A 21,687-nucleotide genomic window follows, 5' to 3' on the forward strand; every position below is an offset into this window, starting at 1 on the left:
TTAAACCGTTGGCCATCAAGGCTCTAAGCTTCGACAGTTGAGGAGCATATTTGCTTCTCTCCTGGGCAGTCAATCTTTGTGGAAAAGGATGTGTATTGCTGAGCCGCTCCGGACGAAAGCCGGGCAAGGGATTCTCACCAACAGGGGAGGTATCTTTGCAGTAGAACCATGTCTGATTCCACTCTTTGGGGTGGCTGTGCAGTTTGGCATGAGGGTATGTGACCTCTTTCCTTTTCTGGATCGCCACGCCACCCAACTCCGTATTGGAGCTGTCAGTAAACTCAGTACGGCGATTTAGATGGAAAAGGTCTCGGAACAATTCCACTGTGGGCTCCTCTTGAAAGAACGCTTCACAGAGCACTTGGAAGTGACACATATTCGTAACAGAATTGGGGCCAGTATCTTGTGGATGGAGTTGGAAATCGGCCAAAACATCTCGGTAAAATTTAGAACCGGGTGGTTTAAAGCCCCGAGCTAAGTGATCTACAAAAACGACAACTTCTCCTTCTTGAGGAGTGGGAGGGAATTCTTTGCCAGGAGCCCTCCAATGAATGGTATCTTTGCTGCCTAAAGCGCCGATCAAGACTAGATCGTCCAGCTGAGCCTCTGTGACGCGAGAAGGAACCCAATTGCATTCATATACTTGCTTGGCCATGATGGAATCTACAAGGTAGAAGATCTCGGTTCAAAAATACATTTGATCAAGGTATATTGGTATGTGCAATGTTAAACCGGAGACAGATCTATCTGAACCGGAGTTTTATGAAGCAACAACATCTGGCGGTTCAACAAGGGGACTAAAGGTATAAACCAGTTTGGCAATTTTTTTCTACAAGGATAAACCGCCAGGTTTAAACATTGAAGCAGAGGAGTAAGTTTACAGAAACAGATTTCGTAAGATTTCTCTACAGCGATGGATCTAAAGCAAGTTCAGAAAAAAGATAAATATTCAGAGGTCCAAAAGGAGCAGTACCGAATCAATGAACAAGACGTACATACAGATCTATGGTTTTGAGATGTGCAAGTGAAGGCGAAGGGTAAACAGCTACCATTGCACAGAATAAAGATTTGCGGAGCCATCTAAAGATCTATCGTATGAGCAAGAGGCAGACGATGAACACTGAAGAACTGCGAAACCCTAGGTTAGATCTACGGGGGAAAGGATGGAAGATTTACAGGAGTTGAGGAAGATGCGGAAGGTTGCCGCGATGCTCTGGTGCGCTCAGGTTGATGCAGCGGCCAAGGTTGAGGCAGAGGTCGACGGCGGCGGCGGAGCTCCGAGGCTGGCGATGCGAGGAAGACGAAGAAGGCACGGGAGGAGAAAAGAAATGACCCTTCGGTCCTATTTATAAGGCGAAAGAACATGTGTCAGGCGCGACAATCAAGGGGCCACGAAACGGAGCTGTCGCCTCGATTTCCGCCGATCTATTAAACAAAGAAGCATAACGGATAGCTTCGTTATGACAGGTGACGTCACTCCGGTTTACAGCAATCAGAGAAGATGACATCATGGCGGTTTACCAATTTATGAGAAGATGTTGAAGATGAAGCTTTTGTTAAAGGATTGACATGAACCCGTTCAAATCAATCTGGGGCCTAATGTTGGGGATATTACTACTGGGCGTAAACCGGCCTATCTGGGCCGGGTTACTTCGTCAGTAGTTAAGTATGTTAAAACCCAAGAAGACAGAGGAGGGCTCAAGGCCCATGGTCGGTTCAAGGCCTGTAGCCGTAAACCGGCGTTAGTAGTTAACTTGTATTGTAAGTTAGGAATAAGTAGAGACCAAACCGGACACATCTATGAGCCGGTATTGGGACTCCGTAAGCCGACGGGAGTCACCCGTGTATATAAGGGGACGACCCGGCGGCGGTTCAAGGACACAGACAACAACTCGAGACATAGGCGAAGCTTGCTTGCTCCCTAGTCATCGAAACCCCCATCAATTCCATCACAACTAGACGTAGGGTTTTACCTTCATCGAAGGGGCCGAACTAGTATAAACTCCCTTGTGTCCCTGTGTCCGCTTTAACCCCTTCAAGCTAACCCGTCGCGATGGCTCCACGACTAAGTCCTTTCTCTAGGACATCTGTCGTGACAAAACCATGATAGCTTGGATTTGGAAATTTGTGTTGAATCATGTTATGTTTCTTTGCTAATTTGGTATGGTTAGGCTTTCATAGTATGCTAGGGTTAGGGTTATGTGTGTTTGATGTTGGTGTTAGGGTTATGCTATGATTAGGGTTGTGGTTATTGTTAAGTGGGGGTTAGGGTTAACCAAGAATTCTCGGTTTTGTAGGCATGGCTTCATCCGGTTCCATGACGAGGCCATCGTGTGCTAACCAAGAAGACATGCCGAACAAGTGGGAGGACGCATCTTTGGACAAGGTGAAGGAGAAAGATGTCAATATCCCGCCATGTTGGTGTGGAGATGTTTGCAAGGTGAAGGTGTCCACCGACCGAAAGAAATCATGGACGGAAGGGCAGAGATATTTTGTATGCCCGAACTATGCTTATGATCATGCACTTCCAACTAACGCCTATGACCAACCACCGGTAAGATCGAGAAGTAAAATGTTACTCTCCAATGTGTGTCAACACTAACAAAAATGTTGTATGCAGTCACCTCCTCCTCTATGCAAGTACTTCACGTGGATAGATCTTAAAGTGCCAGAAGATGTGAAAAAGGACCAATACCAAGATTGTCTTAGGAGGCAACAGCGGTTCGAAGAATTGTTTCGAAGAGGCTTGGAGGAAGAGCGTCGTTAGAAGGAGAGGATGGAGCGGAAGAAACGAGAGGAGGAGAGGGCACGCCAAGCGAAACTTGCTCGTGAGGAGCAGAGGGCAAGAAAGATTGGAAAGGCTCGCGAGGCGCAAGAGGAGGACTCGACACGTGACAATAAGGGGAAATGGCCTCGCTCTACTCAGTAGAGACTTCGCCCCGGTGCACTCGTCGTCAACTATCTTCTAATGAATGTGTCGTGAACTTGTGAGGGCATGTGAGATGTTGGTGAACTATCTTCTAGGGCAAGCTGCCATTTGTCATTTGTAATGAATGTGTCGTGAACCATGTCGTAGTAATGTTTGAATTGTCTTAAGTTATGAACTCATCGGCATAAAATTTGTGTTTGTTCAAATTGCTGTGATGCTGCAGTCATTGTAAGTATTATGATGTTCCCGTGAAATGAACGTGTTATAAACTCAGTTTTTCCAGTACAGTGCAGCGCCCAAGCGATAGGCGTCACACAGTACAGTGCAGCTCCTTGCAGTTGGGCGCTGCACTCTGACTTGGTATTTTTCGTGGACGGTTAGTGCTGCAAGCCTTCTGTGGCTCTCTGGGTAGTCATGGCCAGCTGAGCATCGCCTACGAGACGGGCGCTGCACTGTATGGTGCGGCGTCTAAGCGTTGGGCGCTGCACAGTACAGTGCAGCGCCTGGGTGTTGGGCGCTGCAATGCTGTTAACTGCCAAACTATAGAAATAGATGCCATTTTGGCCTCATGCAGCACTCACATAACTTGCTTGAACATCACTAAAATTACTGTAAACTGCACATACTGAACAAAGACAACTAATAACTTGAACATCACATCATTTAGGACAATTCAACAATACTACTAGTTCGCAAACACAAATACCACACTAGTAATAGTTCACCAACATATAACATAACGTCACAAGTTCATCAACCTAATGAAACGGATACAAGAGCACTAACAAACACAAGCACTAATGCCTTCCGCGCGTGTTCCTGGTGCCACGCCTGCAGGCAATCTTCTTCTTCCTGGGTGGACGAGCCTCCTCTTCCTGCACTTCCTCCTCCGCCTCCGCCTCATGATCCAAGCTAGCCATCTGCGAGGTCCCTACGACCACCTTTGGGTTGCCCCTGTTGTCAAAGTCGTTGGGCGAGTACCGGCGTCTGGGCTGCCTAGGCTTGAACACATATGGGGACCGAAGTTGAGCGTCCGCCAAAGTCATGTCATCATCAAGCTCATCGCCCTATCACACAATCAAACAATATGGTGAAGACCGACGTCGTAATCAAGTGAGAATCACATCTAAAGGATTAGTCATACCTCTTGGGTGACCCCACCCTCATCATCCAGATAAGCATGTGAGGAACTCACATCGTCCCTCTGATGGTGAGATGAGGGGTTTGATGGTGTACCAGACCTAGAGGCAGATGGTTCATCAAATTTTGGATCGCGGCAACCGAGAAGATTCGATAACTGCCTTAACTTCTTGGCCTGACGCTGTAACATGAACAAGTGTATACGATATCAGACTCCTCAACATAGACTGGCTCTCATAGTGAATGTGATATGTACCTTGAGAAATGCTCGTAGTGAACCATCATCATTGCCTTTTCCAACCAGTGTTTCCTCCAGAATAGACTGGCTCTCATCAGCTGCTTTCTTGATCTCGGTGCACTACGGATGATAAAGAATGAACACGTTAGCCATTCAAACATGTGTAATACGGCCAACGGGAAAGTAATTAAAGAAGAAACACTTTACCACATAGTTAATCACCGGAACAGCAGGGACTCCGTGCCCTACCCTGACATCTCTGTTGTACTTCCCCTTTGATAGATCCTCAAAGTTTACGGGTTCTTCAAGAATATCCTCATTATATGTCGACGGGTATATCTCAACTTGAGTATTTTCAAGAAGCCATCGTATGTAGTTATCAAAAGCAAGTGGACTATGCTCACGAAGCTTGGCGCGTGCACTGCTACGAGCTTCCTCCACACAAAGCTGGAAGCGGGTAACATATGAAGCATGATGCTTGTCCCAGTCCTTTATCTTCCGCTGCCTTCTCCTGTCCAACCTGCATGGTACAAAACCAAACATTAGCAAAATCAAGGAGTGACGATGCTTAGTCAATACGGTTCATGCTCTCTTACCTATGAAGTGCTTTGTCCATATCCACCCATTCCGGCGGGTGAGGCTGGAATAGACCAAACTGACGACACACGCGATGTGGCAAATGAAACTCAACAGCCTAGTTGCATATCAGTGGGCACCGCATACGCCAGAGATCCCTATCCCGCAAGCACATCGGGTTGATGGTAAACTCCGGGGTGTACCCAAGTCTGTCATCAGCGCCATATGGCTGCCATTCCACCTATGAAATAGGGCAACAATGCAAAATTGGTGAATTTTTTTCAAGCAAACATGAGAAATGACTGAAGTAATGACCTCGTTACCTGCTCAGGCGTAATCGTGTCCAACTCGGCAACGTACTTCTGGTACATGAGATTGACATCGTTCGTCATCTCGGAAACCACATCCCACTTGTAAGCCCAAGTGGGGCGCCGTAATTCGTCATCTTCATCTTCATACCAAGGATTAAGCCTCACGCTCTTCGGGCGTCCAACAGGCAGACGCTCCCAGCTCCATATAGAAAGTAGAAGCATATTACCACCAATGCCTGCACTACCTGTGATCCTGCAAGACGCATCGTCCAACTGCATATGAAAGAAAAACAATGTTAACTTGACAGCAAGCTTGCATTGCTAATGAAGAAATGAGTTGATCACAAAACAGACCAACTACCTGTCGGTACAAGTAGGCAAGAGTTGATGAACCCCAGCTCCATTTTCTATCGAAGACGGTCAACGCCTTCAGCCACATCCATGGAGCGTTCTTTCCAGTGGAGTCAGGAAACAAAGTCCTCGACACAACATACCACATGTAGACATGAGCATGTGTCTGGATCACATCATCAGTGGCATCCGGAGGGCACGTCACAAAGTGAATTTGAATCCACGTGAAAGCAGCTCCGGCTGCTTTCCTTTCCTTCTTCTTCTTCTCTTCTCCCTCCTCTACATCAGCATCAGCCTCGGTAGGAGCCATACCGATAAGAGCAATCATCTGCTCGCGCCACCCATCAGAATCGGTGCTCATACAGAGAGGCCTCCCATCGATAGCAAGACCGGTGATCAACGAGACATCCTCGAGCATCACGGTCATCTCCCCAGTCCGAAGATGGAAACAATGCGTCTCCGGCCTCCACCGATCAGCAAGAGCGGACACCAGTGGAGCGTTCAGATTCGGCGTGGACCGGCTGACCAACTGAATCCACGGGAGTAGTCCTGCCTGCTTGATGTATGGTGTGTACCGCTCATCGTAAGGCATGGCAGGACCAGAGACCCCGTGATACCGAATCTTCAAAGGTTCAAGCTTCTGCAAAAAACAAGTAATGACAAATCTTAGGGCATGTAAATTTCAACTTAAGGCAAATTTGCAAAATATTTAGATTACTCGTTATTATCATCTCCTTCTCACGCATCATGTAGGCCCGGTGTTTCGTGTCGTAGACATCGTCGAGAAGCCAAACCATCCTTACAAAGTTCAAACAATAAACATATATGAGTTCATCTTCATCTCAAATATCGGTATACACTAAACATCTAATATGTGTTCAATTACAAGAATCTCAACATCTCCTTCTCACACAATGAATATGTCATATGTGTTCAAATAAACTCAACATCTAATATTTCAAATAAACTCAACATCTAATATATATCTAAACAAACATCTCATATATGTCTACAAAACTCAACATCTCATAGTTATCTATAAAAATAGGCATCTCATATATATCTAAAAAAACTAAACAATCTAGGGTTTCACTAACAAGAACCATATATTGTGAACTAAGCAACAACACTATGGTACTACCACTATGACTACACATCCTAAATCAAGCAAATCAAGCAAATCAAGGGTTCCATCAAATCTTGGACAAATATCTAAAATGGCAACAAATATACGGAGGAAAAGAAAAGGAATGAAGGAGTTTACCTAGTAGGATGGATTGGAGATCGAATCCACAAATCAAATCTTCAGATCTGAGAGGGATGGGGGGAGGGGATTCGATGGGGGCGCCGCCACTGCTCTCTGTCCAGAGAGCGGAGAGGGGGAAGAACTGCCTTGTCGGGCTGGGCCGATGCGCTTTAAGTCACTGTGCAACGCCTAAGCGCTAGGCGCTGCACATTACAAGTGTGGCGCATAAGGCTTAGGCGATGCAGTGCTGTTTGTGGGGCCGCAACTGGACCAGGGCTGCCACGCTGGCAGGAGGTGCGAAGCCTAAGGCAGAGGCGCTGCATAGTAGTGTGCGGCGCCTAGCTGTCGGGCGCCACATGAAAGGGTCAGCAGAGTGAATTTTTTTCGAAAGCAGGTTAGTTTGTGATTTGATTTCGCCTTCAGGTCAAATATGTGATTTCTGCCGACCCTACTTACCAACACTAGTCTCTCCTGCGCACTTTATCCTCACTTGTGAGCAGAGTTTTGGTATTTGTCTGAAAAAAATGAATTTCAGATTAAATCCGTCTATTTTGTCCGGGCCTGGTAGATATGTTTGCCGGCCCAAATATTCCGGCACTATTTGAAATTGTGGGCCGACCCAACGTCCGGCCTAGCCTACATAGTCGTTTCGATGAAGTAAAAGGGCTGTATAGTGGGACGGGAACGTATGGCTCTCAAGTTTAATTACACCCATTTTAAAAAACAGTAATTTTTACCAAAGTCACTGAAACTTTTTGCGAACAAAGGAGAATTGCATCCGTATAAAAACTTTCGCGAAGAAATGACTTTCATGTTGTAGTGGACGTAAAAAAACAAATTTGTCGCTTTATATGCCATACTGTTCACTCTACTGTCAGAGAATATTTATTATTTTTGTCAGAGAATATTTCGTTGCAGGGAATATTTTTTTACACCGGAGACGACAGCTCAAGTTTGTTGGGAAAAAGTTTTGGCACGTTTTGACTTTTTCTGAATTTTTTTAAAATAAAATACATAGCCAGGTGTAATTACCCCATGTTCCAAAGGGTATTTTTTCTATATAGCGCTCCTAACCATAAAATTAATCAAAATACCCTCATCTATTTCAGCGGCGGCGCCTTAGTCATGCCCGACCCCGATGTGCTAGCGCCGCCGCCTCCTCCTTAGTGCATCGCCTTGGCTACATGGGTGCTAGCCAACGGTATCCACATGCCTCTGTCCGGCAGCTCGGTGCATCGAGGAGTGCTAGTACGACCGACCGGAACGGGACCGGGAGTGGAGCAGGCGTTCTGTGTTCGTTCCTGGGCAGCGGGATTCATGTACTAACCCAAGAGCAAGATGAGTTGTAGGTATTGTGGGATTCCTGCAAGTTTGTCGAGTACTGATTTGAGTTTGCTGCAACTGAAACCAGTCATGGGTGCAAGCAATCAACTGATAGTTGGGATCCTGTAAGGTTCTTCATTGTTTCCATTGCTGCATGATTTTTCATACTTTTGGTACAATTTCGGTTGTTTTTCATCTAAATTTTGCCCATTCAAAATTTCAAAATTTCAAAATTTGGATTGTGCTATTCGCCCAAGATTTTCTGAAAAAATTCTGAAATGACGAATTTCATCCATTTCATCCAGGGACGGTGAATTTTGGAAAACAAAATCCAAAATCTTGCTCGTGAGTATCCCGTATCAACTTTTCAGTATGTCACTCATTCTCATATTGCCCAAAGTCAAGCACTTTAACTTTGAGATTCCTTTCGGATGGGCTCACGAAAAAGAAAATGCATATTATTGATATGAGTAATCTATCATTCCTATTAAGTCAGGATGTTACATACACCCCCACTCAAATGAACTAACGTCCTCGTCGGCCCAGCAAAAATGTTCCATCTTGACACATGTCTGTGCGTCCAGTCTAATGCATTCGCCATGATGTGTGCCATGATGGGCCACACACATCATGCGCGACATGCCCATGCACCTGTCCCGCACACACCCGTGTAACCAGGAGGATCGGCTCTAAAACCAATTGTAACGCCCAGGCCATAGCTATTGGTTACCGATCGTTATGCCTAGCAAGATCTAAACTGCCCTACAGATCAACATTAGTCTCTCCGCGCACTATGTGCTCACTCATGCGCACATGAAATCAAGTTCTCAGTTGGTCACAATACTCAAACTACTCCAAACTAAGCACGCTTAACTTTAAGATTTGGATGATCTTCCGAAAAAAAGATGCACCTTATTGATACGAGTAGTCTATCATTCCTATTAAGTTAGGATGTCACACAATCTCCCAACGAAATTCTTAACGATATCGTCAAGGATGCCGCTGAGCTGGGAATAGAGTCAGCGGAAACTTATTCCACGATGCATTGACCAACAAGTATTTAATGGGTAGAGATAGTTGTATGGAGGTGGGTCGATGTACATATCAACTTGTGTATGCCGTTATCAGAAGATTGGGTTATTAGGTCAAGAACGGGTTAGCATCTTCTGCAGTATTTTACGGTATAGTACAGTCACTGTCGTGTGGATCCGGCCCTACATGTTTATCACACTACAACACCGTACAGTACCGCAGAGGACCTCAACTCGTTGAGAACATACATAGTCAACAATTAAACCGAAAAGTAGAACAAATGCCCTCATCCATGAAAGAAGCATTATAAGTAACTAGAATTGATAGATGTGAGGGAGGAGTGGTACTTGCATAATAACAGTTAATGCAAAAGCATGCTTTGCTTTTGCATTAAGTAGTCGGAAATAACAAAGCACCAAACAACAAAATGCCTGGTCACATCGAAATTTGATCCTTAATAGTATTGAAAATTATCGGCTTTCAACATCGTACAGAAGGATTCTTCCTGACTTGTCAGAAGGCACATCTTCTTAAAAAGAGAATATTTTTCTGGTTTTCAAATGAAGCATCAAAAGGATAAAAACACAATAAGCATCTACCCTACTCTGCATGCACATAGCCAACACCAATGCAGACACACAAAAAAAGCCCAAAAATAGCAAGTCATATGATTGCAAAGCTATGTGTAGGCGAGAAAAAAAATCCTCTATTATTCAGTTCCGTTTGTTTGCAAATAAGTATGGGTTGCTTACCGTGTATTCCAGAGTCAATTGCACAAAACTACCACATTTGCGGCTAGATTTACGGAAAACCATCAAGTCGTTAATCCGTTGCAAAAAACACTGTGATTTCACTAAACTCTTTGCAGAAAGCACTGATCGGGCGGTTTGGCTCTTCTGATCACTTTCTGACAAGTGGGGCCAGATTGTAAGGAGGTGTCTTAGCAAAAATATTACATACAGCCCCCTAGATCTAAAAATAAAAAGCAATCAACTCCTGCTCCCGATCCACTGCGCTCCTCTGCTCCGACCTCAAGCCCTTCCTCGCCGCGTTCGCCGTGCTCACCGTGCTATGCTCCTCGCCGCCGGCAGCTCCCGCTGCCGCCGCCCTCGCAGCAGGAACAGCCGCAATGCCGCTACCGCCGCCGGCCACCTCGCTCTGCATTCTCCAATCGGGAGGAGGCAGCCACCGTGCGCCCTCGCAGCCGACCACGCCGCCAGCACCGGCTCCCGCTGCCGCCGCCGGAAGCCCGCCCTCCGCCCTCTCTCCATGGTGCGGACGCTGTGAGCCGCCGTGCACTGCTCCTACCCGAGATTCTAACGTGGACGGCGCCGGAGGGGCCTCTGGTTCGAGCTCGTCCTCCTTCATGGAGGAGGGCGACGGGAACAACTTGTCCAGCAGGTGGACTCAGCTCGTCGCCTGCTCCCCCTCCGCCCCCATCCTTGACCACATCGAAGGAGGGTGTTGCTCCACCGCCTCGGCTCCCGGCGCGTGCTCCACGACGCCGACCCGACCGCCACCGTTGCTGCAGCACCGGCAGGACAACGCCTCAGAAACGCGCGCACCCCAGCTGCCTCCTCGTCATTCGCCGCGGCCGTACCTGTCTCCGACGCCGACGAGGGCGTCGCCGTGCGTACCAGACGGCAGAGCCAGTGCTTCGCGGTTGTCAAGGGCGGGGTCTGATTGCATTTTTTGTAAATGTCTAGGGGTGTGTGTGCTAATTTTTGTCCAGTTAAGCTCCTTACAATCCGGCCCCACTTGTCAGAAAGTGATCAAACGGACCAAATCACCCGATCAGTGCTTTCTGCAAAGAGTTTAGCGAAATCACGGTGTTTTTGCAACGGATTAATGACTTGGTGGTTTTCCGTAAACCAAGCCACAAATGTGGTAGTTTTCTGCAATTGACTCTGTATTCCATGTGGTTATTATTATTCAGTTCTCTAGAGATAATAAAACTATATGTACAGATTCCTCAGAAAAAACAACCATGGGGTCTGCGGTAAGATTGTGGTGATTCTGAGCATTTGGCCTCAATTCATTCAGCGTCGATGCTTGGATTCCCGTTGCATTGCTTAATAATATGTGGTTGTGTGCATCGATCAATGCAAAGGCCGGGATGCTATCCTCTTTTTCGGTAAATAATGTAGCATTTACCCCTCAATGTTTAGGTGGCCTGTTTAGTGTGTACCAGTAGGAGTTCACGGGCCCTTGACAGCAAACCGGAAAAGTGGAAAAGACCGCTTAGTGGGATCTGTTTTAACACTATAAGGCATTTCTAACCAATCATTTATCCGGCCGTAAGGGAGTAAATCTAGTTTTTTTTCTCCTTTAAATCACACCTAGCCGATCCTTGATAACTGTTAGTGGAGTAAAAATTTACTCCATCCTCAATCCTCTCCTTATATTTACTCCGGCTTGCTGCGGGCGAGTAAAAAATCCCCACTCTCTCTTCCTCTCCCCCGCCTCCTCTTCTCCCCCTTGACCCGCCACCGCCGGCCCCGCCCTGACCTACCGTCCTCCCTCCTCCTGATGGCCAGACGCGGTAGTCCACAGCCGCTTCCTCGAGCCGCCGCCACTCGAATGATCCGCCCGTCGTCGCGGCCCCCACGTGTTTTGCGGACTTCCCGAACCTTCCTCCGCTGCGGCCACCGACAACGACCTACATGGGCGTCCAACAGCGGTCGTGGGGGACTTGGGTGGCCGAAATCACCGACCACGAGACCCACACGCGGAAGTGGGTTGGCTCCTTCCAAACCGCTGAGCTCGCAGCCATGGAATACGACCGGTGGCAGGTCCGGTTCCACGGCCACGACCCGAGGCTCAATTTTCCCACCGGCACGCGGCCAGTTGACCTCGTCCCGCCGGAGCTGGGGGTGGTGTCCGCTCGGATGACGCGGGAAGACCGGGAGGCGGGGGAGCGCCTCGAGGCCGAGGCCTACATGGACGCCCTCCACCGGTAGTACCCAGAGTAAGTGGAGGCGGGGTGGGTGATCTTCACCGTCAATGACGGCGAAGTTATCGTCATCTCCGACGAGGAGGGTGGCAACGATGGCGGCAATGCGGGCGGCGAGGTGAGCGGCAACGACATCGATGTTGAGGAGTGGCAGAGCGTCTTCCCCGACGACGACGACAGCGATGAAACCGGCGCGGACCCGTCTCTCATCGAGGGTGGCTTCACCCGGAAGGATTGGCTCAACCTCCACTTCGGCCGAAACTATTTTAAGTTTAGTTTTAGTTCCAATTTATGTTTAATGTTCAGTTGCAAGAACTTTATGTGTTGGACTTATGTTTAAATGCATCATCGTTCGGTTCAAAATTGATCGAATTTGTGCAAATTTAGTTTTACTCCCCTAACTTTAAGGGATCGGCTAGGTGCGATGAAATTTTAGCGGAGTATATATACTTCACTAAGAGTTTCACTCTGCTAACTTGTAAGAGCAACTCTAGCAGACCCTTCAAATCACATACCCATATGGCGCGTTTACAGTTCGTGAAAAACGTGTTTTGCGGGCTCGCGAGGGTTGTGGCCGAACAGAACCCGCATATCGGAACCGTGAAACAGAATATTATGAATTCACATGGCCCGCGCGAGCCCGCAGGCCCGCAGTGTTTCTGCTTTGAGTAAAAAAAATGGCAATTGGCCTCGCAAGCTTGCACAATTTTTATGAAGAGTGGTCGGCACATTCGATACCTTCTCCGGAAGAGGTGTGGCGGATAGGTTGGATTGTCCGCTAAGTAATCTTCACCAACATCACACATCCGAGATGGCGGTTGCGAGGGATGCAAAGACGGTTGACGGTCGAACCTTGTCGTCTTTTGCGATTTCGATCCTCCTCCTCCTTCATGGCTAGGACCGCCATGACCATCTGCTGACGATGGCACTTGAGCATCGATTCCACATCCGAGTCGTCCGACTAGGACAAATTCTCAAGCAAAAATTGCTTGCACGGGCTCAAATCCATCTAAAAAAACACATCGAAGCTCGCATCAACGCTCACATCAACGAAATTTCTACGGCGGTTGGGGCTCAAGGGGAAGGAAAAGGGGCTCACCGGGGCGGCGGCGACCGGTGGCGGATCGGCGACTCCGGGGCGGCCGGCGGCTCGAGGCGGTCGATCCGAGGCGGCAGCGACATTACAGTGCCTCGGCTCGTCGGATCTGGGGTTCGCGGCGCGATTCCGAATCGCTGGAATCACAGGCGGCGGCCGGCGGCGACGGTGGCGGGCGTATGCGGGGAGCGCGCGAGCTGAAATGTCCCTCCCGCCAACCGCTTCCGCGGGATACAGGGCACCGACGGGTCGGGGGGGGGGGGGGGGGGTTCACGGGTCGGAGGGGGGATTTTACCGCGCCCCACAATTTTTTTTACGGGTCGGACGTTTTTAAGGTTTCTGTTCAGGTCACTTTTTCTGCACTAAACTGTAAACTGATTGTTATTTTACCGGTCAGGGCAATTTAAGGGGTCTGTTAGAGTTGTGCTGCCGTATCTGAAACATATAGGTTCACGCACACTACGTGCCAGTGGATTAATTAACTAGTACTCACTTCGTCTCGGAAAACTTGTCCCAAACTGTGTTCCTCAAATGGATAGCATGCATGCGGCATTTCATCTTTGTGGCGGTGCGCGCATCGCCTCGCTGGCACGCGATTGCACCAACTACCTAGCTAGGTTAACCTCGGATCGACAGCAATGTATGCAATACTGCATCAGCAGTTACCCGGCTGTGCGCCGGCGCGCGTCATATCACTCCACCGGCTTTCGGAGAAAAGATGGATGGACCGGCCGGCCGGCAGCCAGTCCGGACCCTGGGGTCCTGAGTCCGGGGTAGGGCAGCGAGCGGCCCTGGCCACAAGCACGCCCTGCGGCTGCCATCTCGCCCACGTTGCTCCGTTGTGCGCCGTTCCATTCCGCGGTCTTCTCTGGCGCGCTCTTTTTTTTTTTAAGGGAAACATCTTACTTATATTAAGCAAAGTCTGGGATCTCGTCCGCTAACACACTAAGGATACAATCTGGGGGAGAAAACCTCCAAACCAGCGAAACACCATCGCATGCAGGTACTTTTGCCAGAACATGAGCCGCCCGATTAGCCGTTCTCCTGCGCCAAGTGATCTTGCACCCGGTCCAGCCCTGCATAAGTTCTTTGATATCTTCCACGATAGGTCCCGCCATTGACAAATTCCGGGGTGCAGAGTTGATCATGCTAACAGCTTCCTTACAGTCCATCTCCACATGAATCCTTTGGATGCCAAGCTCCCGGCCAAATTCCAAAGCTTTTCTGCAAGCCAACAATTCTACGATCTCCGGCTTTGTCTTGTTAGGGAAGAGCTGGGTGAGGGCACCCCGGAAAGCACCAGTGTGATCCCGGACAACCACCCCGCCGCCGCCGTTCCCCGTGGCAGAAGACATCGCGCCATCCACATTCACCTTGATCCAGTCAGTCTCGGGTGGGTTCCATCTTTCAGGGGGCGGTGGCGCCACGGTACGAGCTTCCTTCGTCACCACTTCAGCCCATTCGTCCATGAGTGTCGCCACCGAGCATGCGACAGTTGATGGGCATTTGATGCGAACTCCATCCCGCGCCTCATTTCTTGCTAGCCACAGACCGTATAAACCCTGCATGAGCATCTCTTTCTCCTCCTCCCGAGCTTCTCCCATCCAGTTCCAGAGCCACCTTCCAATGGCCTGATTAGAGTCAATGCCCGCCGGTGGAAAAGGGGCCTGAATGCTGCGCCTATCTGCCAAGGCCGCCCAGAACTGTCGCGAATGAGGGCAGCTCCAGAAGCGGTGCTGCAGAGTCTCCTCTCTTCCGCACGCAGTGCAAAAGACACCCAGTTTGATTCGTCGGCGTAGAAGCTCAGACCCAGTGGCCAGCCCATTGCGCATGGCTCTCCATGTATGAACTTTGACTTTGTTAGGGACATGGGTACTCCACATGGCTAACCAGTTCCGATGAGAGTTGACAGATGAAGACGATCCCGGGCGTCCAGAGGTGGCCTTCCTCAAATGCATTGCCAGGTGGTAAGCTGACCGGACCGAGTAGACTCCATCCTTGGTATAGTTCCAGGCAAGGTAGTCATCAACTCCCTGGCCACCGATCGGGATCTGCTTGATGTCAGCAGCATCGTCCGGCGTGAACATCGCATCCACCTTAGCTACGTTCCACGAGTTTCCCTCCTCCGAGATCAAGTCTGCAACCCGGGTCGAACCAGGAATGAACGTCTGGCCCAGTGGCCGAAGACTGCCCCTTCGAGGAATCCAATTGTCACGATGAATGTGCACCTTTGCACCATCTCCTATACGCCAAACCGCACCTTCCCATAGCAGATCCCGCCCGTGGAGGATGCTCCTGAAGGTAAAGGATGCATTGGCAGGACATGTGGCACTCATAATCGACGAGTCCTTGAAATATCTAGCCCGTAAAACCCTAGCACAAAGGGAATCCGGGACTTGCAAAATCCTCCAAGCTTGCTTGCCGAGGAGGGCCTGGTTGAAAGCTTCATAGTTTCTGAATCCCATGCCTTCCTCTCTCTTGGACAGGCACATCTTGTCCCAGGCCACCCAGTGCACATTGTTCTCACCATGAGCTGAACCCCACCAGAAGTTTGAGGAGATAGAGGTCAGGTTCTGGCACATTTTCTTGGATAGTTGGAAACAGCTCATGGTGAACGTCGGTGTCGCTTGTAACCCAGATTTTGCAAGCACTTCCTTAGCAGCTTTAGATAGACCCTGTCCTTTCCATCCCATCACCTTTCCTTTTGAACTTTCTCTCACATATTGAAAGGTGCCGTCCTTGGATCTGCCTACCGCCGTCGGTAGACCAAGATACATTTCACTAAGGGCCTGAGAGCTTATGCCAATTACTCCCTTCAGAGCGTTTTTTGTTATCCACCGAGCATCCCTTCCCAAAGCAAATAGAGGATTTCTAGAGGTTTACTCGCTGCCCCGAAGCCTACTCACATACTTGTAAGATATCCCGGAGAGCCTCAAGGTTGCCTTGAGAACCCTCCAAGAAGACAATGCTATCATCCGCGAAGAGGAGGTGGGTCACATGGGGGCCAGTGCCACCGAAGGAAACCCCACTGATGCTCCTTTCCAGCTGTGCCCGCTTAAGAAGAGCAGAAAACCTTCCACGCATAGCAGGAACAAATATGGCGAGAGCGGATCCCCCTGTCAGAGTCCCCGTGTGGGAAGAAATAGCTCCGAAAGGCCACCATTGAGCTTGACAGAAAATCTCGCTGTCCGAACGCATCTCATAATCATGTCCACCCAGCCTTTAGCAAATCCAAGCCTCCGCATAACTTGTTCCAGAAAGGTCCACTCCACACGATCGTACGCCTTCATCATATCTAATTTGACAGCACAAAGCGGTTTCTTCCTTCTACGCCTGCGGATCGCGTGCACACACTCATATGCAACCAGAACATTGTCTGTGATAAGCCTCCCAGGCACGAATGCACTTTGTTCCTCAGAAATCATCACCGGAAGGATACACTTTAACCTATTTGCAAGAACCTTGGCAGCCACCTTGTACAGGACGTTGCAGAGGCTTATGGGGCGGAACTGGGTTAGCAACTCCGGAGAGGTAACCTTAGGAATCATGACCAGAATGGTGTCATTGAAAGAATTTGGCGTAGCACCACCGCCAAGAAAGTTGCGTACAGCCGCGCACACATCCGTCTTCAAGAGAGACCAGTGTCTCTGGTAGAATAAAGCGGGCAGGCCGTCTGGCCCCGGGGCTTTTGTTGCACCCATTTGAAACAAAGCACGTTCAATCTCCTCGTTAGAGATAGCCGCCGTGAGGGCATTATTCATGTCATTAGTAACCACCTCGTCCATTAGAGAGAGGACCCTGTCCGCTCCGATCGAGCCTTCCGAAGCGAAAAGATTAGCATAGAAAGACGCCGCCATAGCCCTCTTATCTTCGTCCGAGGTGCACCGGCTGCCATCCTCTCTTCTTAGGGTACGCACCGTATTTTTACGCCTCCGATGACTGGCTCTATTCTGGAAATAACGTGTGTTCTGGTCCCCCTCTTTGAGCCACCCAACACGAGACCGCTGTTTGTACATGATTTCTTCCCATTCGTAGAGTTCACGAAGCTGGCTCTCCAAGTCCCGGACCTCCAGTGAGATACCAGAGACCAAAGCTCACTGTCGAGCATGTTCAAGGTTGACCTTTAGCTTTTTAATTTGACGCCGCACCGATCCAAATACAGATCTACCCCACTGCTGCATGTCAGCGGTCACGGCCTTTAATTTGTCACACATGCTCACCGCGCCTAGACCGTTTGCAGCCACCTGGTTCCATGCCTCAGTGATCATGGGATCATAACCCTCATGCTCTTTCCACATCTCTTCAAAGATAAACCTGCGTGGGCCGTTCTGCCGGGCATCGGGAGCCGTCTCCCTAGCCTTGACAACTATGGCGTTGTGATCAGACTCTTCAGTGATGATGTTTTCCACCGTAGTGTGAGGAAACATGGCGAGAAAACCATCATTGCAGACCGCTCTATCAAGGCGAACTTGAATATTCTCAGCACCCTCTCTTCTGTTATCCCACGTGAACGGGTAACCCAAGAAGCCCAAGTCAGCTAAGCCACAATCCGCCAAGCACTCCCGAAAGGCATCCATTTGTGCAAAGCTTCTTAAGTTACCACCGTGTTGCTCAGTCAAGAGGAGGGCCTCGTTGAAATTGCCAAGAACAATCCATGGCTGATCATCCTATCTTCGAAGGAATCGTAGTGCCTCCCAAGATTTGCTCCTAAGATCAGTCTTAGGTTCACCGTAGAATCCAGTGATTCTACACGCTTTGTCTTCGAAGTTCACCGCAGCATCAATAAAATATTGGCACCACGGTGTTACTTGCACATTGTCTCTCCACCACAACGCTGAACCACCACTTTTCCCCTTGCAATCGACATACACCCCTTCTCTAAAGCCTAAGCTCCACTTAAGCTTCTTCATCGCCCTGGTCGTTTTCTTTGTCTCGCTCAAAAACACCACCGTTGGGTTGTGGGACCGTATCAGGTCTCTGAGCTCGCCAACTGTCGAGTCCAACCCCAGTCCTCGACAGTTCCAGGCAAGGAGATTCATCGCTCCCGGCGGGCCCGGCTATCCGAGTCCGCCGATCCATCATCCTTCTCCATGATGCGGTCAAACACTGAGGACGTCTTGCGTCTTGTATCGCGAATGAACACATCACTACCACCCTGCTTGTCATTGTCGCTCTTCGCCACCCACACTTGCTTAGTCCTTCTTTTCCTGCTGGCATCGTCTATCCTCGAGTGTGATGAGCTTCCATGAAGGGCGTCATTCTACATCCTATGCTTACGTACGTAGTATCCCTTGCGTCGTTGCCTCTCCTCATGCATATCGGATCTGCCATGCATAACGGGTGACCCCGTTCTGTCCTCTTCATGCACCCGATAGCGCGAGTACCTCTCCTCGTAGCCATCATATCCCTGGCCATACAGTTGACCTTTTCCTCTCCTATCATGGCCCTCGTCCCGTTCAGCTTCACTGCGCCTATGAGATTACTGCTCCTCCAACTTCTCCCTCAGATCTCTTTCTTTTTTCCGTTCCAATCCGTCCCGCAGATCACCCCGTTGTGGGTACACATAGCTGTCCTCGCCCGATCTACGGTCAGTGCCCCTCTCTCCTTCCTGCTTAGAGCGTCCACCAGTGTGGGTTGCAGCAGTAGCGGTGAAATCATAGGACAGATTCCTCTTGGTAGGGATATCTCTGATACGGGGGGTAGGCTTTCACAGCAGCAGGTCCCTCTGTTCCTTGCGAGCTCACAAAATTGTTGCTACTACTGGCCGCAGCACTTGTCGAGCCATCCTTCCCATAGGTGTTCTTCCTCGGCGAAGCGCGTAACCACTCCCCCCAATGAACAGAGGTATCATCAAGTGGAGTACACACCCCACCCACATGCACAAGCCTTCCGCAGTCAAAGCAGAAGTGAGGAATCTTCTCATAGTGAAAATCATACCATGTCCCTTCCTTATCTTCTTTGGACTTCTTCAAGTTGAAACAACGGATTAGAGGTTCGAAAACTGATATCGTCGTCCTGACGCGAAGGTTTTGACCCCGAGCAATGCCATCATTACCAACATCCACCTTTACCACAGATCCCAGCCAATTGCCCAGTGCTCTCCCAAACTTCTCGGTCCTTTTGTCAGGTGGTAGATCACACACCCTAACCCATATATCAATCTTGTCAAACACCATCTCCGATGGCCGTACACCCCCTTCATAGTCTTTCATGATCAGAACAGAGAAATCAAACTGCCAAGGTCCATTGTGAATCACATGTCTCCAATCTCCCTCCGAACCAAAGTGAACAACAAAAATATTGGATCCCATGTCTCTGAATTTTGCCTCCTTATGTAGCCCCCAAGCACGGGGCATGGTTCTCTCCAACACAGATTTTTTCAGCGGTTTCAGCGAGCATACCTTTCCAACGGCCGACCATCTTGACGCCTTAGGAAGCGCTTGATCCGGCTCTTCAAAGACTGGCCCGTCGGCCTCCTTGTCAAGGAGAACCATCCCCCACATCCTTGCTGAGAGGCTTGCTGCCGGGTTGGGAGTCTTGCACTCTGCCAGAGACTGAGAGGTTCCCCGGCTTGCAGAAGCCCCGATCTTCTTCGTCGGGGTAGCCGCCTCCACCCCCGTCGATGAGCCCGGGACTGCCTGTTTCTCCCTGGCTGCAGTTGCCTCTCCACTCGCCCGCTCCGCCATGGCACCGCCCCTGGCAGAGGTCAGCGTCGCCAACCAACAAATAGGGCTGCGCCGTCGCAGACCTAGTCGCCGTCAGAAGCACGCCACCCTCAGCAGAAAACCCTAACCCTAGCGCTGGAGCATGATCGCTTCGCGTTCGCCCCCAACCTCCTTAGCACTTTCCCTGTGGTGGACCCCCCATCACGCCCTTCCAGATGTCACACTTGCTCTGGCGCTCTCTTGCTACGTTACGGCACCTACGTGATCCTAGCTTTTCTCTTTATCTTTCAGAAGAAATATAGAGGAGATGCATGATGTGAATTCGTAAAAGATGAGATAATACAACGTCCAAGAAAACACCATGTGAGTTCGTTAAAAACGAGAAAATCTCTGCTTACTTAAAAATAATGTAAAGTTCCCGTTTCACCTTTCTTTCCATCATCTTTTCGTCCAACCTTTCATGTACTCCCTCCGTCCGATAATATAAGAGCCTTTTTGACACTAGTATAGTGTAAAAAACGCTAGTGTCAAAAACGCTCTTCTATTATGGGACATAAAGAGTATATGATAATCAATCAACTTATCTACTTACCTTCTGAACCAATTTCACTTTAATTTACTTATCAAATATTCGATCAAAATATAAGATAATTCATGGTCAGAATTTGATAAACAATTATTTACACAATCGCATTATTATTGATAGGTAAATCACACGCTAACGTATTAGAATATTTATATCCCGTCGTAACGCACGTGCATTGTTCTAGTACAACATAAAAAATACATGACTCGTACACAGCCAACGTGGAAACATAAACATACACATGCCACCAAACCGAGCCTGGACTGGAGCAAAAGTACAACACAATACAATGCGATGATACATCCTAATATCTATATTTTTGTTGTTCCTCATAACACATTCTCGTCGAATATTTATTGTTTTATTGATTATTACCTATTCACAAAGTGCATGAAGATACGCAATTGCCTCCTCCCCTAAGAAAAGCTTAGGGTTTCTCTGCCTCCCGCCGGCGCCACCACCGGTCCGCCTTGTCTTCGGTGGCTTTAGGATCGTGGTGGCGTGGTGTATCCCGGCTCTTGCCGACTGGAGGGCTCTGTTTTTAGATGTTCCTTTGAGTTCTCTTAGAGTTTGTGTCTTGCTTAGGACGAGGAGACGACGACGGCTCCCTGAAGATGGAATAAGATTCTCCCCGTCTAGTCCCCGTTTCGTTGGTGTGTCTAGCATCATAGGTGGGCGTGCGGAGGTGTGTCTTCAGCGGATCTATCCTTAGTTTATTGCTCGGATCTGGTCGTAGTTCATCTACGTTCGTGGGCTTCAGGTTGGATTCTTCCTATCTATACTACTCTTCATCAACGACGGTTGTTGGGCGCTAGGGAAGGGGTATAGAAGGGTACTTGAACCCCCCCCCCCCCCCCCAGCCACCGGAATCCATTGGTTTCTGTCTCAATTCGTCATTTGAACTGAAACTAACCATGAAGGGAAAAGAAAAGAAGGATTCTAGTTTGCCACTACTTGGACTCCACTTGGACTTTTGGAGGAGAAAATCATGTCCATTAATAAATGACTCACTCATAGCCAAGAAATCATCATTCTAATAACAAGGATCTAGTTTATATATCTCGAATTGGGTTTCATAAGATGCCAAAAGAGTGGAAGTACCATCACGTCTACCTAAAGCAAATGGTTTCTATAGATTGAGAGATGATTTCTATAGAATGAGATATAGTCCTTTAATACTTCACGTGCATTCTTAGCTTATAAATTTACCCAAGATCCAAACATCTCAATTTCTTCATACG

At 48.9% G+C, this 21,687-nt stretch overlaps 1 protein-coding gene and 1 pseudogene across 1 annotated transcript; both read right to left on the bottom strand.

Moving 5' to 3' along the window:
* Positions 1-17,289: 17,289 nt before the first annotated feature.
* On the bottom strand, positions 17,290-17,772 carry LOC147972695 (uncharacterized). Its single transcript, XM_087524432.1, has one exon. The coding sequence runs from the start codon at positions 17,770-17,772 to the stop codon at positions 17,290-17,292; it is 483 nt and encodes a 160-aa protein (XP_087380558.1).
* A 902-nt stretch (positions 17,773-18,674) lies between these two features.
* On the bottom strand, positions 18,675-19,407 carry LOC147972696 (uncharacterized; annotated as a pseudogene).
* Between the last annotated feature and the right edge of the window lie 2,280 nt (positions 19,408-21,687).

Source organism: Triticum urartu, chromosome 5A, assembly GCF_056163025.1.
Source record: "Triticum urartu cultivar PI428250 chromosome 5A, HENAU_Tu73, whole genome shotgun sequence".
Taxonomy (NCBI): domain Eukaryota; kingdom Viridiplantae; phylum Streptophyta; class Magnoliopsida; order Poales; family Poaceae; genus Triticum; species Triticum urartu.

Excerpts from the sequence above, each read along its gene's own strand:
- LOC147972695 (XM_087524432.1), bottom strand. The coding sequence starts at position 17,772 with ATGGATGCCTTTCGGGAGTGCTTGGCGGATTGTGGCTTAGCTGACTTG.